At 41.8% G+C, this 16,602-nt stretch overlaps 1 protein-coding gene across 3 annotated transcripts in view; it reads right to left on the bottom strand.

Annotated features, from left to right (window-relative positions):
• The window catches only part of AQR (aquarius intron-binding spliceosomal factor), a 55,917-nt gene that overhangs the window by 28,743 nt on the left and 10,572 nt on the right, over positions 1–16,602 (bottom strand). For all 3 annotated transcript variants that reach the window (XM_035110354.3, XM_035110363.3, XM_088671293.1), the window contains exons 8-19: positions 16,227–16,327; positions 15,684–15,760; positions 14,196–14,260; positions 12,032–12,148; positions 10,492–10,605; positions 8,651–8,754; positions 7,522–7,624; positions 4,541–4,661; positions 3,901–4,042; positions 3,367–3,545; positions 1,559–1,726; positions 286–455 (exon numbers count right to left, since the gene is read on the bottom strand). In XM_035110354.3, the coding sequence (XP_034966245.2) occupies positions 286–455; positions 1,559–1,726; positions 3,367–3,545; positions 3,901–4,042; positions 4,541–4,661; positions 7,522–7,624; positions 8,651–8,754; positions 10,492–10,605; positions 12,032–12,148; positions 14,196–14,260; positions 15,684–15,760; positions 16,227–16,327 (1,461 nt within the window). The remainder of the gene's footprint in view (positions 1–285; positions 456–1,558; positions 1,727–3,366; positions 3,546–3,900; positions 4,043–4,540; positions 4,662–7,521; positions 7,625–8,650; positions 8,755–10,491; positions 10,606–12,031; positions 12,149–14,195; positions 14,261–15,683; positions 15,761–16,226; positions 16,328–16,602) is intronic.

Below are 16,602 nucleotides of genomic sequence, written 5' to 3'. Positions count from 1 at the left end.
AGGTACTATTTCTGGGTTAGCGGAGTCTGTAACTTGAAGCATCTGTAATCTGAAGCATCTGTAACCTGAGGTACCACTGTAGATTCATTTGGGAATTTAGGTCTTTAGGTGCATGAAGTTTCACCATGAATGGGTTTAAGATTTAAGACAAACTACTAAACAGTGGAAAGAGGAGGAGGAGGACCACACTTTTTTTTTAATGGGCATATGGCCCACATTGACACAAAGTTCTGGTTGTGTATTTTCAACATTTATTTTTAAACAGAAAATTGCACCGTGACTTACTTTAAAGTTGTTTTCTTTTGGCTTTCTCCTCATTATTATGTTAAATGTCTCATAGACATCTTCTCTTCCACTTTGGATGGTATTGGTCATGTCCTGTTGATACTGATTGGGATCCAAGAACACCCTAAACGTTCTAGAATCACCTTTCAGTCTTGGTTTCGGTTCTGGCCCTGTTTGCATTGAAAAGCAAATAAAGTTCAACGTTGTTGAAAGATAAACTAAACAGAAAATGCCTTGCAAAACAACAAACAACAACAAAAAACACTTTTGAGTAACCTGTTCATACCACAACCAGTCCTCTCCAACTGATTCCAACTTTCCTTGCCCCTGCCTAACAAGACTGTCCCTTCCTGGCTCACATCTGGTGTCCATTCTGCCAAGAACAGGTGACTGGCATTGGGACTATTTGGTCAGCTCTACATACCAGCCAGTGTCACTGAATGGATCAGGTCGACCAGCTCTGTTCTTACCATCTCTAGAATAAGCACTGCTACAGCCTGGCTAGAACTGGCATATTCAGGGTTTCTGAGCTTGCCCATCCTAGCCAGGCTGCTACAGGCAGGGAAACAGTTACCATCTTAGAGCCGCAATCACATACATGCTGTTAGTGGGGAAATTATGCCTACCGTTAAGTGCAATGTAGATTTCACCTTCATAAAAGCACAGCAAAGTGCAAGTAAATAAATAGGGACCGCTCCGGCGGGAAGGTAAACGGCGTTTCCGTGCGCTGCTCTGGTTCGCCAGAAGCAGCTTTGTCATGCTGGCCACATGACCTGGAAGCTGTCTGCGGACAAACGCCGGCTCCCTCGGCCTATAGAGCGAGATGAGCGCCGCAACCCCAGAGTCGGACACGACTGGACCTGATGGTCAGGGGCCTCTTTACCTTTACCTATTTCAACTAAATATATTCAGTTGTTCTTTATTTATTTATTACCCATCCTTTAACCAGCTGGTCAGTTACAATGATTTAAAATTCAAATTTTAAAGCAGTTAAATCCGATTACAAATCACAAGAACAGGCTGGGCTCTGTAAAGAGATATCTCAGACATCTTTGCCAGGGGCAGAGAGGTGTGTCTTCAGCACTCACCAAAAGCTTCATAGTGAAGAAGGCAAGTGCACCTCTGAGGAGAAGGTGCTCAATAAATTATATGCCACAGCAAATTGCCTTACTCCCAAACTTATGATGCAGCTGGAACTACCCCCCTCTGCTAATCTTAATAGCCAGGAGGGTCTGCAGGGAAGGAGACGGATTTTTAGATATTATCGACATACCTTCTTCAATGACACGCCCCTTATCATCCAGCATTCCCTGGATTTCGCATCCTCTCACATATACCAGGCCTGTCTGCTCAACGAATGGCTGCCTTCTGTCAAACTTCGTACCATAAAGCTGTGTGGGTCGGACAGTTATTAAAAAGCAAACATCGTGCTTGCGCAGACCTAAATGGGGGGGGAGGGGGGGAGAAACGTCAGTGCGTTCTGATCATTTGCAGGTGTAGTGGTTATTTTATGCTGTAGCTTCATCAAGTTCAGGGAGGCTTTTAATGTTTAATAGATTACTGTGTTTTATTTTTTCTGTTGGAAGCCGCCCAGAGTGGCTGGGGAAACCCAGCCAGATGGGCGGGGTATAAATAATAAATTATTATTATTATTATTAGTTGGTCCCCCACGTGGCTCAGATCCAGAGCTTGTAACAATTAGAAGCTGTGTATTCAGTGTAGTGAGCCCAAGCCTGGGGAACTCCCTACCAATTGAGATTAGACAGCCACCCTCCTTGCTGAAGTTCAGAGATATGATCAATACTGTCTTGTTTCAGCAGGCCATTTAAGGTAGTGTTTGGTTTTAGGATACATTTTTACTGTTTTATTGTGCCATTTTCTGTGTATTCCTTTTATGTACATAGGTTAGAAATGCAAATAATTAGGTGGTATATAAATGTCTTGAATAAATGAACAATATAGGTCAATGAAAAGCAAAAGGGAGATTGTACAGAAATAGTTATCAAAGGACATGCATATAGTCAAGCCAGTAGCAGCTTTATCTCTGTCCCCTGTGCTATCATTAATATGTGATTATCTTATTCATATATATTTGTAGACCTTTTCCAAGACAAAGATCTCCACTAGGAATGTAGGAACGTCTATTAAAACTCACAAGAAGCTTATCTGAGGCTTGAAGCCAGGATCCCATTCCAAACAAATGTTTCAAAAAGATAAAAATTCACAATACTGAATTTACTTTAGTGCATGCTCTGTATTTTGAATCAGGACATGCAACCAAAAGGATTATACAATCCCATCATATTTTAAACACGTTTGTTGCTGAATTTCTGAACTAGCCGTCAGTGTCCCCCCAGAGCATGAATTGTTGTTCCTATTCCTCTTGCCAAAAAGGTCAATCCAAGTATAATCCCCCAAGCAGCAAAGCATTGCCTTGAGATAATATCACTAGGGAACACAGAGAAGACTGTAGTGGCATGCAAGTCCTGACAACACACAGAAACCCCGTCAGAGGAATGTTCCTTTAAATTAAGTCAGAATATTTCTCACCTTTCATATCTACTACCCAAGTAGACTTAGCAGGATCAGACTATTTACTGATGCCCATTGATTTACAGAACCGCAGCTCTAAGTAATATTCCCATTTTAAATGGCTGGCATTTTGGAGATATAGGAAAATGTGGTGGATGGTAACACAGAATGAATATTGCATATTGTTTCAACAGTTCCAGATCAGTCTCACAAAAGCGGTCATAGGTTTCTGAGTCAGAATATAGGGCTCACGCCCAAAAATCTCTCAGAGGAATTAGCTATCCCCATACCAACCTTTAATCACTTGTGTCATACAGCGGCTAGACCAATAAAAGAATACTTTCTCCCCCCTTTCAAAAATGTGGAACCAGGGAGAACTGATGATTCCAATCTATGAGTTACTGAGAGCACTAGCGTTCTTTCTTTAAGCAGCAAGACTTAATAGGGAAAAGATGTGTTTTAAACACAACAAGCATGCAAACACTAACATTAACCTCAAATAACCGGGGATGCGACGTCACACTGCCGTAGCTACACACATATACATACCTTCCCATTCATCTTTAATGTTGTCTCTAACATTCAAGTTAATTGTGACATCTGCTCGGACTCTCATGGGCCAGCTTTCTCCAATGTTGGGCTTTGCCACCTCTATGACCGTGAAAGAGACGATGGGCTGTGCCATTCGAGCCCACCCACCAAAGACAACACCTCCATATTCAGATTGCCTGAAGAGCAAGATCAAAACAAGAGATTTTTGCATTCAGACCTCTAACACACACCAAAGCTAATGACATCATTTCGAAATATATATACAGCTGGGAATAACCAACCCAAGGTACGGCATCTCTTCCTGCAATCTATCCATGAAGTTCAGCCCAAGGGAAATTGTTTGCGGTTAGTAAATACCAGTAATCTGTCCAGACCCTGTTTGAGATTATAACTCACCCTAGAGAATGCTCTATTAAACCCAACACCTTTCCAATGACCCCAGAAAAAACGGGGGGGGGGGGAGTAGATAAATCACACAGAAGAAAGTTTTTCTTGATCCAACAACTTCAAGGTTATAGTTGCGTCCATTACCATGGTTTCATCCTACTGACACTATCCTCAATGTCCTGCCTGATTTCATAAGTAGACTCTAGGCGGAAGAGGTTGAAATTTCTCAGGAGGTAGTCATGGAGAGTAAGAAACTGTAGATTCAATTTCGGGAGGGCAAGGCAGCCTAAGGAAAGAAAAAGGGGAGAGGAGGAAGGGTTGGTTTGTTTGTTTATCACATCAGACTTATTCAGCCATTAGCTTTATGCAATTGCAATCACATGGAGCAGGGCCACACCTCATTAAAGGGCACATGTGTAGAGGGGAACCTACTCTACACAAGCTTTCCTTTTCAGACCGCCCCACCCAATCAAAAATTACATAGCTAGCAGGAGCTGGTTGGTTAAGCCCCATGCTGTTCTTCCGCATCAGTATGGGAGCTTGGGGAAGCCATCTCTCTATACAATATTTGCACTAGTCCATCACTGTGCAGCCCCCACTGGAGAGTTTTTTTAGCACCCCATCACAATCCTGGATTTGTATAAAGACAGCTGCCCCCCCCCCATGGGAGGTTTTAGAGTGCATCATCACAACTACTGCAATCATGTCAACTGCACCAATCCATGATTAGGCACAGTGGCAGACCAGAAATATTTAAAATTTAAGCATTTTCCAGAAAACATACCTTCACCAGAATAGTACTCAGTTGGGACTATATTTTCATCCCAGATAATCTTCTCGGTGGGATACAGAGGCATTTGATTGAGCTGTTGAATTTGAGAAATTCGACATTCATGCCGGGACACCTGGAAAAGACAAAAACATCTTGTCATGTGCCCTAATCAAAATTACAAATATTTATAAAAAGACTGAAAAGACTATTTTTCACCAACTGGTTTAAGAGATAAATTGCAAATAAAAAGTTAACCTTTTTATTTTATGCTGAACATGCAAGTTTGGTTCACATGGCATGATAAGCCAAACAAGAACAAATGTGGACAATCCGAAATTAGCATCGGGCTTGCGCAATCCTGTCCCATCTCCTCCTCTCTGATGCAACCAGGAAGACACTCTTCATCAGAGTTTAGTCTCACTTTTAAAGGATCCTGGCTCAGCTTTACAGTCAACCCAGTGATCATGGTTTAAAACATACTCTGTAACTTCAAACCATGGATGATGAAGCAGGCTTGCTAAACTAACCAGTTTGTTTTAAACTAGGAACCCCAGTGACGCCCTCCTCCTCGCTGCACAAGGGGAGAGCATATGAGCCCGTCACTTTGCTTGGGTTTGCTCAGCTTCATCCATGCAGCACCAAATCATGTTTTAGTATTATGTGGCCACATGGACAATATTTAGCTCTGAATATATTTTTATAAGTTTGTTGAAGCCGCTCCTATTTGTTTATTTTCCATTTTCGCCAGGACATGCAACAAAATAAAATTAAAAATCGTGCCCGATCACCACACTCATAAAAAACACACCCTGTTGGCGGGTGAGGAACCTTTGGCCCTCCAGATATTGCTGAACTACAACTCCCATCATTCCTGGACATTGGCCACGCTTGTGGGGCTGATACAAGTCGTAGTTCAGCACCATCTGGAGGGACAAAGTTTCCCCTCTCTGCTGTAGGTTCATGAATTGTTTTACCTTGATGCAGGCATTCCCTCTTTTCTCTTAATTTTGGATCCAACAATGGTTAGCATTATATGTGCATTAGGTTGTTAATGGCAGGACACATGTAACCCAGATTAGGGAGATTTGAAACTGAAAGGAGAGTGATGCCTATGTGATAGGAGACTGCGTGAGCAGCACGGAAGTCTACAACGCATTCTCAGTTGTCAAATTATGGTTAGGCAGTTGGGCAATGCAACATTTGCAACACCAGGCTACACACACATTCTACAATGCAAGTCCTAAAACTTGTGGAATATATTTTAAAAACCCAGATACATTGCTATACGTGACTGCCAGCACCCAGTTATGTATGTCTAAAAAGTTGTGATGTATTTGGGACATTCACAGAATTAACAAAAGCCTATCTAGGCTGCATATTACATATTTGGAGGAGGGGAAGAGGAATCAGAATTTTAAAATGTATTTCTTCCCCAGCAGTCCACTGGTCAGCTGAAAGACTACACAGCTTTGAATACTGTTTTGAACAGAGCCTCAGAGCACATGGCACATGTCCAGCGACGCATTAGCAACATTGCAGAGAGCTTGAACCACCACCCAACACAAGGAAATCTTCAGGGCATCACACAATAGTTAGCAGTGTGACCTCGTTGTGACACAAAATGCAAAGTTCAAACCAGACATGTTAGGATGTTGCCTCCATCTGTTTGGGAGTCTCTTGAGAGAGAGGCACATGAATGAATAAATAAATGTAATTGCAAATTAAACTTCAGCAGCGCTAGCTGAGTGGGCAACTAAAACAGAATGCAAAGACTTGAAAATACACAAGCATTGCTGGAATAATGTTGACAAATTAAGAATTGTGATCAGCACAAGTGAATTGAACAATTTTTCCCAAGCAAGTACATTTTTAAAAACTCACAGGACTGATATTTAAGATGCTTGGGTAAAATCATATAATAATTAATACCCTTCATATGAAAAAGATCTTAATGACCATTCAGTTAGAAGGAAGAATTTATTAAATAGCTTAAATATCCATGCTCTGCTGCAAATATAAATCTTTCATGCAGTGTTTCTCAAACTTGGGTCTCCAACTGTTTTTGGACTACAACTCCCATCATCCCCAGCTAGCAGGGCCAGTGGTCAGGGATGATGGGAACTGTGGTACAAAAACAGCGAGAGTCCCAAGTTCGAGAAACACTGCCTTAATGTGTCAACTGAAGCCCCATTCACTCCAACAGAGGTAGAGGTGCCCAACTCTTGACCATGAGGTTATGACTCCTTTAATAATGTCAGATAAATGGGAAATTTTTGAGGGGTAAAGCTGGGGAGGGGGTGGAATCAAAGGAACAGGGTCAGTTAAAATTGAAAAATGGTCCATAGGAATTAAGTTCCCCCCCCAAAAAATATCCCTGCTCTACATTTATGTTTTCCCCCTAATTACTACATTTTAATAAATGTGAACACAACACAGCAAAGTTAGGCATAAATCTTAACCTAGGAGGCCTATGCATGCCTACACTCAGTGCTTTTTTTCTTTAAAAATGTTTAGGGGTACTCTCATTTTCCTACTCATATTGAAATACTGTCCCTCAATGAGGCCAAACGTAGATTCACAAAATGTTTAGGGGTATGCGTACCCCTGCGTCCCCCCAGAAAAAAGCACTGCTTATACCCAACCCTATTTCAGCTAACTAATTCTTTTTAGTCACATTTGAAATCTACCGTGATAAAAAGAAATTGTCACCTTTCTCCTTTCAGATCCTAATATAAACTATGAATTCATGTACTCTTGACAATTGAAAACACAGTGCATAGGGTTTGGAGCGCAACCTAGGGATTTGCAGCCCGGCCCAGATTATGGTTGAGTCTCTGGTGCAGAATTTGAGGTAACACAAGGAGCTGCAGGCAGAAGAAAAAGGCCCTCTAATGCCTTGATAAAGAATCATGGTGTCCTATTCAACATCACAGATATCATTGTACACAAGGAAAACAACTTGGCCCAGCAAACACAGACACAAGACTGTTTACCAGCAACTCAAGCAGAAACTCTTTGTCATAGCTTGTATCTTCCTCTTCAGGTAGGGCTGGCAATAAGCAGAGATACGATGCCACCTGGTGGAGTGTTTCTGGACTGAAGAATAAAGAATTAAACAAAAGTCACATAGCGCCTGAGCTTAATAAATGGAGCTGTTTGCTTTGAATTTCTGTCAGTGTCCTCCAAAAAAAAAAAAAAAGTACAATACTATAACTATTTGTGTGGCCTACTGACCAAGATTTTGATCTAGGCCATTCTGCATTTTAGCTAACACTCTTTGCTCTTATGCAAGGAACCTAACATCGAAATGATTCTTGACAGAGAAGATCATTCATATTCTTTAAAAAACACACAAAAAACCCCTACAATCAGACAAATTCAACAACTTCTTTTGACATATGAAACCCCCAAACAGTGGAGTTAAGGTTGCAAATCAGACAGACAGCCTTTGCACATACAGTGGTGCCTCGACTTATGAATTTAATCCATTCGAAGGCACCTTCTTCGTAGGTCGAAAAATTCGCAAGTCGAAAAACGCCACTGGAAACGCGATTTCCCATAGGAATGCATTGGAAACGGAAAAAATTCGTTAAGTCGAAGCAACCCTATCTAAAAATTTGTAAGCCAAAAAAATCCCTATCTAAAACCGACGCGGTTTCCTTTCGGATGTCGAGACATTCATAAGCGCGCAGCCATTAGCCCCATTCGTAGGTCGAAAAATTCGGTTGTCAAGTCGTTCATGAGTCGAGGTACCACTGTCTACTAAGATCCATTGCCTTTGAGAAGCTGCCTTTGCTCTCCCTCCCTCCACCCCTTTTTATTTGGATAAAGTAAAACTGAATCATAGTTTTAAATTTATCTACAGGTGGCCACAATTTCTATTTACCCCTAAACATTTCAGGGTTTATTTAGGCAAAACATTTACTAGAATAACCAAGCTGTGGTATGTTGTTGTTGTTGTTGTTGTTGTTGTTGTTATTAATGGGGGCTTCCAATTTTAACTGTTGCTCAAACAATCAGCAACTCACTGTGAACTTGTGGGATTTCCTACTCCCCGCACCAAATCATTCACACCCAGAAGAAGCAAATGATGAGAATAAAATAAATTAAAATGTAACTTACCTTAGAGGCCCAAAAAGTTTTATGAGGGAGTCACGTGTGTCTACAGCAGATACATTTGAGAGGGCAAAATTGTAGAGTTCTGGGAAATGTGCGAAAGCGGCTCTCTAGAATCCAACCAAGAACCAGGATGAGAAATCAAATGCTATTTTTACTCGGCAACGTGACTTATGCAACACTCTGCAATTTAACAGGCCGAGTACAAACCCCTACAAACAGCATAAGGCTAGCTCACAGCAAGGACTAACAGATTTTTTTTGGGGGGGGGGCATTGTTAGTGGATCTGAGTTCACACATGAGAACTATGTCACACTTCCATATAATGGGCTGTAACCAACAAAGCTGTCCCATTAGCACAAGGACTTCCACCTGCACAACGAGACTTCTTCCCCCCCTCTCTCTCCTTTCTGTGTGTGGCCCCCAAATCTGCTCTAGAGGGCTGAGGGAATCCCCAGAACAGACTGGGGGAAGAGGGATGTGGGAAGTGGAGAGGTGTCCCAATATATAGGTAGAGGTCATCACACGAATGGGGCAACTTTGTTGGATACATCTCAATGATGTTTATTTTTTTCTGAATACTAGTTAGGATAGGGTGGTTGATAAGAGAACAGTCCGAACAAAAAAAGACATGGCAGCTACCTCTTTTTCGTTCCATAAGACACACTTTTTTCCTCCTAAAAAGTAACGAGGAAATGTCTGTGCATCTTATGGAGTGAATGCGTGGTCCCTGGAGCCGAATTGCCCAGGGGCTAAAGGCAGATCGTGCTTTTTTAAAAAAAAGAAAGAAAGAAAGAGCTAAAGGCTAACAAGAGGGAATGAGCTGAAAGGAAACCGCTGAGCAGCTGATTGCAAGAGATTGGGGAGGGAGATAAGAGAGCTAGCTCCCTTCCCAGCCCCTCCCAGCCCCTTGCCTCAATTGTCTGCAGAGGGAGACATGTGACTGGCTGATTAGATTATCTGTCTGGGAACTGTAGAAATGGGTCCCTTTCCTTTCCTATAGAAGATGCTGCAGAACTGTGAGTTGAACTCCATAAAAACAGGATTTTTTCCCTTTGCAAGGAAACTCAGCAACTTTGAGCTGATGCTAAAAAATGGAGCTTTCCCCAGCTGACACCCCCCCAAAAAACGGGGCTTTTCCCATTTGCAAAAAAGCTGCAAACTTTGAGCTGATCCTTAAAAAAATGGAGCTTTCCCCGCAAAAGAAGCTTCCTCAAATATTTGGGGGGGGGGCAAAGGCACCTAGGCCTCTAGGAGTTGGCTGCTATGCCTAGGACAATTCAAGAAAGCAAAAAAAAAATTTCTTGTTTTCCTCCTCTAAAAACTAGGTGCGTCCTATGGTCAGGTGCGTCCTATGGAGCGAAAAATGCAGTATTTTAATTCTAACAGAAGCTGCAAAGATTACAAAAGAGAAGGGCCAAACATTTCAAACCCTACTGTATCTGTATGTAGGGGCTGCCTGCTATGTTAACATGAAGCTTAATGCAAACATCGGGAGACGGACAGTACACCACGCTGTGGGAGTTGGGGGAATGCCAGCATGATTCAAATTCCCCCCTGCCTGGATGGACTGACTATCTGCACAGGGCTCTGGCAGCTGACTTTCAGTACTATCCACTTACTAAACCAAGGACATGCCCCCAAACATCAAAGTTTCCCGAATGATCACTTATTTACCAACAGTACTTTATTCATATTAAGAACAGACATATCCACCCATGAAACTGGCACTATTTCCAGGCTTACAAATGAGGTGTTTTTCCCCCAAGTCTGTCATCACCCCTTTTCTGACAAGCAATCTTACACCCATGTCAAAGCCTTCAGTTACACCGGAGGCCGTTAAATACCTGGAGGGAGGTAATTCTGTCATAGTGAATAGTAGTCATCTCATTCTCTGTCAATGCATTTCCAGTCTGGTCATTAATTTCAAAACCAGTGTAGAATTTGAGCATGTCTAAAAGCTGAAACAAAATGATGACAAATTAGATATACAGAAAAGCAGGGTCTTCAACCACCACATGGGGCCCAATACCATATAGTTGAGGGATATTTCATTTTATTTCCAAAATGCAAAACAAACAAAACAAGTTGTATCATTTCATTGCTTAGAGAAGGCAATTTCATTTTTCAGTCCATTACAAGCCAGCTGTAAGAGAATGTAGTGAGGAGAAGCGGGACCCTTGCTCCTCATGTCTTCTCTCACCCTTCCATTATTACTCTCCCACTACCAAAGCGGAAGTAAAGGATGTATTATCATGTCCAGAATGTGCACACACCTCATGACAGTGAACCGACATCCAACATTAGTCATACATACAGTAAACATTTGTTTAAATGTATTCTGACATTACACTTCTGTGTGTGTTAGATGAGGCCCAGCAGGCCAGATTGTTATCTGTCCCCACCCCTGCGGGGCAACCCTGACCTGACAACATTACAGCGCCAGAAGATGGACAGGTGGGTTGCCCGTTGCCCCTGCCAAAGTCCCTTACATAGTGCTCACCAAGTATTCAAAAGGAGGCTGGTTGTCAGGCACGCAAAGCGTAGCATGAGGGGCTTTGCCGGCCCAATGCTCATAGAGCTGGCAAAGCTTGTGCAGGAATCAGCTGCACAGTCAAATTCCCCAAGAGGAACTCAGTGACGTAGCCGATGGGCAGTGGGGGAACTCGGTTGCGCAGCTGATCCAGCTGCATCTCTACCTGCTTCTTATGATCTCAGGTGTGGGCAGGTGGCCATGGTTTGAGGTACAGTGGTGCCTCGCTTAACGAATGCCCTGCTTAACGAAATTTTCGCTTAATGAAAGGTTTTTTCTAGCGGAGGTTGCCTCGCTAGACGAATTCGTTTTCGTCTAGCGAATCGCGGTTTCCCATAGGAATGCATTGAAATTCAATTAATGCGTTCCCATGGGCAAAAAAAAATTCAATGCATTCCTATGGGATTCGCTAGACGAATTTTTTCGTTATAAGAAAAGACCCGTGGAACGAATTAAATTCGTCTAGCGAGGCACCACTGTAATATTGAGGCCTGTGCCAATACTTCCCCCTAGTCTAGGTGCAGCTCACTCATACTTTTAAAATTGGCTTTAGCATGAAAAACCCAAATATAAGCAGGCTTAACAAAATTGCTTCAGGCATAGTTGCTCTCCATCTAGTGTGTCCCCCCAAAGTCAGCAATGTTTAGCCACTGTAGTTGCACTATGCTGCCTTCCTGTATCACATACTTCTCATTAAGCAACACAGCAGGGGCCAACAGCAAGCAATGGTTACCAACCATCACTTTCCAGCTGTGGTGCAGTAAAATTTTTTGGCAATAATGTAGTGTTGCATTGGCTAGCAAGGATTTTGAGGTGCTGAAAGAAGTGCTCTGCAAAATCAAAGCAAGTCGTACCTGGCAGAAAAGATGACCCTCCTTGCCTCTTTTCGCTAGGCTAGATAAGTAACAATGCACAACGAGGTGGGAATCATCAAGTATTGTGTTAAACCAGCGTCGTGTTGGAAGTAGGGCCTATAATAATAATAATAATAATAATAATAATAATAATAAATAAACTATCATATATATGTCAACATTTGGGAGGCTGTTAGTAACTAGAAGACTGGTTAGAATTCAGTGCTTTCTAAAAAAAAAGTTGGTGGTGGTAGTGATTAGGTATCATGAGGTCCTTGCAATATCCATTTTGATAGTAGTATCTGTGCGTTGCCCACAGGTCTTGCCCAATGGGCTAGCTACGGTAATTTAAACAAAGGTCAGTAACAAAAAAAAACCCCAAAACACAGAATGCAAAGAAGTCCCATTGAACTCAATGGGATTTACTCCTGAGCAGCCATGTGAACAATTAAGCCCTTTCCTTCTCATGTAAACAACAATTTCTAAATTCTTCATTAATAAAACATTACGAAAATGTTTCTTTTCTTTAAAAATCCTCCTAAAATATTTCCTTGACAGATGTCATAAACTCCAGCAGAAACTGGGGATCAATACAGCTATTTAGATCATGCTGCTTTTACAGCTCCATACTACGTGGGTGGCGCTGTGGTTTAAACCACAGAGCCTAGGGCTTGCAGATCAGAAAGTCGGTGGTTCAAATCACTACGATGGGGTGAGCTCCAGTTGCTCGGTCCCTAGTCCTGCCAACCTAGCAGTTCTAAAGCACATCAAAGTGCAAGTAGATAAATAGGGACCGCTCCAGCGGGAAGGTAAATGGCGTTTCTGTGCGCTGCTCTGGTCCGCCAGAAGTGGCTTAGGCATGCTGGCCACATGACCTGGAAGCTGTACGCCAGCTCCCTCGGCCAGTAAACTCGAGATGAGCGCCACAACCCCAGAGTGGTTCACAACTGGACCCTAACGGTCAGGAGTCCCTTTACCTTTACCTTTACCACAGAAATACATGAAATAAGAAATGCAAAATACCTTATATGGCCATAACTGTCAAAAGGTTTTAGAGAGACAGAGCGCAGTTAACAGCAATGAGAAGCCTGAACTGATTAGGGGGGGGGGCATATTTATTGCCAATGAAAAAATGAACTGGTTGGAGCATATGGCTCGCTTTCGCCAAAGTCATGCTAAACGCTGAAATGCTCCGGTAGTTTAGCCTCAATCACAATATAGATGTAACTGAATACAAAACCCTGAAACGCCCTGGGGGAAGAAAAAGGATCTTAAGTATAGGTAAAGACACTCTGTTCAGATGGGACAAGCTACAGGAGAACAAATGTGATGGCTTTTTATAGCCGATTTCTGGTTTGCCAGTTCCAATCAGCACAACAGGCTTCAGAAACTATCTGAGCTCCTTTAACTCTCCTGTAATGCCCTTAGCGCAGAATGAACCTACATGAAATGTTCTGATGCTTGGCATTTTGGCTACGATCCAGCAGCATCCCAGCTGAATATCTAGCATACCCTCCTCTCTGGGGCCAGAATCCTGTTCAGAGTGGATAGGCTCAATGATACCAACCATGTCCCTCCTTGGAAACGCAGAGTTTTTAGCAGAGCAAACAAATATGAGAACATATTACATTTCTATCGAAGATTAAAGCTGTGGAGCTCCGTAGCTAACTGCATCCAGAGTGACTGCCATAGCCACACTTTTTTACAGAGTCTCTCCTGCTGAAATAATTTTACACATCTTAAAATAAAACAAAGGCAGTCATATGTGATATGATTCCTGTCCGATGCATGAACTAGATCACTATTCAAAACAGAGATTTTCAGAAAATCCAGGAGAATGCTGCTAGGCATTTAAAACAACAACAACAATTATGAAAGCCTTGCTAGGACCTTCTCACATTAGAGATACCATAGGAAGGCTGCTTCCAGTCAGCGTGTAGACAAACCTGAGCTATACAGACCAATGATCTGATTCAGTTCAGTTTTGATTCAGTATATTCGATTCAGTATATTTGATTCAGTTTTGATTCCTATGCTCTATGTGCGAGTTAAACATACTTCAGTCAGCTGCTTTAACACTAGGACTAACACAACACATATTTTAGTTATTCAAGAGGCTTAGATGCTACAGTAGATCACTATATTTATCCCATATTTGGCATACCTCTAGATCTATCATGAGCTCAATGAATCTTTCACAGTAATGCACTTTATCCATTGAGAGAGGACCTAGAAGTAAATACAGGTAATTAAAAAAGTAATACTGGAACTGATGTATAATGTATCCAAATCAAATTTTGCTGATGCTTTCAAGACCCTTGGTTCTAGGCAGAGATGCCCAAACAATGTCTATTTTTGTGCCTCAACTGCAGGCCAGTTTGGCAAGGAAAATGCCTTTCCCCCCTTCTTCTGGCACATCAGGGACTGCCACAACTATTTTTTATTTTACTTTTTTCATTTAATTTGTATCTTCATCTGCAGATCTCAGGATGGTTCACAGCATAAAAATAAAACATAAAAACACAAAATACATAATAAAAACAGAAGAAAGCAAAAACCATCCCTCCCACAAACACATTTAAAAGCATATAGGATGTTGGTCAGCCAAAGGCCTGGCTAAAAAGGAATGTTTTTGCCTGGTGCCTAAAGGTGTCTCCAGCTGTTTCTGGACTACAACTGCCATCATGCCTAGCTAGCAGGACCAGTGGTCAGGGATGATGGAAATTGTAGTACAAAAACAGCTGGGGACCCAAGTTTGGAAAGCCCTGGTGTATAATGAAGGAGCCAGGCAAACCTTACTTCCAACTCGAAAGCTTAGGAGGTAGCAGCGGCCACAAAAAAGAAACAGTATTATGCCCTGTATAAGTAGAAGATATTCAGGCCAAGTGTGTCTATTCTTAAAAAAAAACCCTCAGTGGAGAGATATCCTTGAGGTGTTGGGTCTTTCAGCAGGGAGAAAAATCCTGGTGGATATTAAAAAATAACCACCAGATAATATTTAATGCGAAGCCAAGTATGTTTAATGTAGAGAGCTAATTTGCAGTTGGACAAGCACAGACTCTTAAGTTATGCATGAATAAGACTTGCCATTAATTCAGACTTACAATGCGACGCTGAATTTGAAAGTAGTTTTATGAGAATTTACAATTCTCATAATTTTTGAGAATTTACAAGTGACCTATTCATTTGAAGAACTGAAGCTACCGATAGTTTAAAAAAACACAGCTCCCTTTCAATATTTAGCAAATCTGTTTGACTGCTTTTCAAAAGTAAAGTCACTACGTCAGTCTAGCAAATTCTACACAGTGCAACCAGAACAAAAACTCCCCACAAAAGGGTTCAGAGAAATCTCCTTTTGTTTTGCATCAGAGAAACAAAGTCGTGTGACGAGGATAATTTTTCAAATAATGTGTTCTACAGAATAGAACTCCTGTGCATTTAATAGCATGGTGATTTTGCTTCCATTCTGGAACTAGTGCTCAAGGCAGGAATGTACTTGCAGGCCCTCCCTCCAAGATACTATAAGCTGCAATAGGCTGAATCAGGGCAAATCACATTTTCATCTGGGATGCCTAAATTTGGGGAAAGGGAAAGGTAAAAGAGAAGAGGGTCTCTTGCATAAGCCCATACACTTACAATTTGCATTACATACCTGAAATGGGTATTGATTTTAATACAGTAATGAATTTCTGGATCAGTTGCGAAAGGAATCTTCTTTCTTGAAATGCCCTAAAAAAAACAAAAACGTGATTCCACATCCTGCTTATGAACTTCCTAGATGGATCTGGTTGACCATGGCGGGAAGCAGAACGTTGGCCTAGATAAGCTTCTGTTCTGACCCAGCAAGACTCATCTTATGTTCTCACGTAAGCAATTGTCTTCCTGCATGTCTTTCAACCTGGCTTACTTGGGAAAGGTTCCTGGTCGGTCTATTTAATGTGTCAGTACTGGATGAATAAACCAAATATGCCAGCATAATATGCAGGAACATATTGTGGTACAGCTGCACTGTATCACATCCACTATCCACTATACCCAGGTGGCAAGCAGATGTGGGGTCTTAGGCAGCCCAACTCCTGCTTTCCCCAGGCAGCATGAGGTACAAATGGGCCCTTGCCAAAACAGCTTTTCTTCACAGACAGCAAATTACAATCCCCACACATGATTTTTTAAAAAGCAATACTATTAAACTTACTGTGCCCGAGTATTTTCATCCATTTTCTCATCATTCTTCTTGATCAAATTCCAAAATTTCCTAAGCTTTGATGTCTTTTTCAATTCGAGTGCCAGACGAGCCTAAATGGGTGAGACAATGAATTCTTAATAGTATGATGAGCTAGATCTCTAGTATTTCCATCCATCTAATTTGGGTGCCCCAAAGGTAATTTCAAAACCCCAAACTGAACAAGAACGTATGCTTCCCCATTGTAAAGGCAGAAGATTTTAAAAGTCTCCAAAACCGCTGATTAAAAGAGCCATAAATCTCTGACAGCAGAAGCTGTCATGCAATGGTTCATTAGAATGCAGCAGAATTGGTCCAGTGAACATCCATGTCCACATGATGCTTCAAA

Source organism: Zootoca vivipara, chromosome 1 (assembly GCF_965207765.1).
Source record: "Zootoca vivipara chromosome 1, rZooViv2.hap1.1, whole genome shotgun sequence".
NCBI lineage: Eukaryota > Metazoa > Chordata > Lepidosauria > Squamata > Lacertidae > Zootoca > Zootoca vivipara.
Note: the sequence above shows the minus strand (reverse complement) of the source record. Positions and strands in the feature narration are given on the sequence as shown.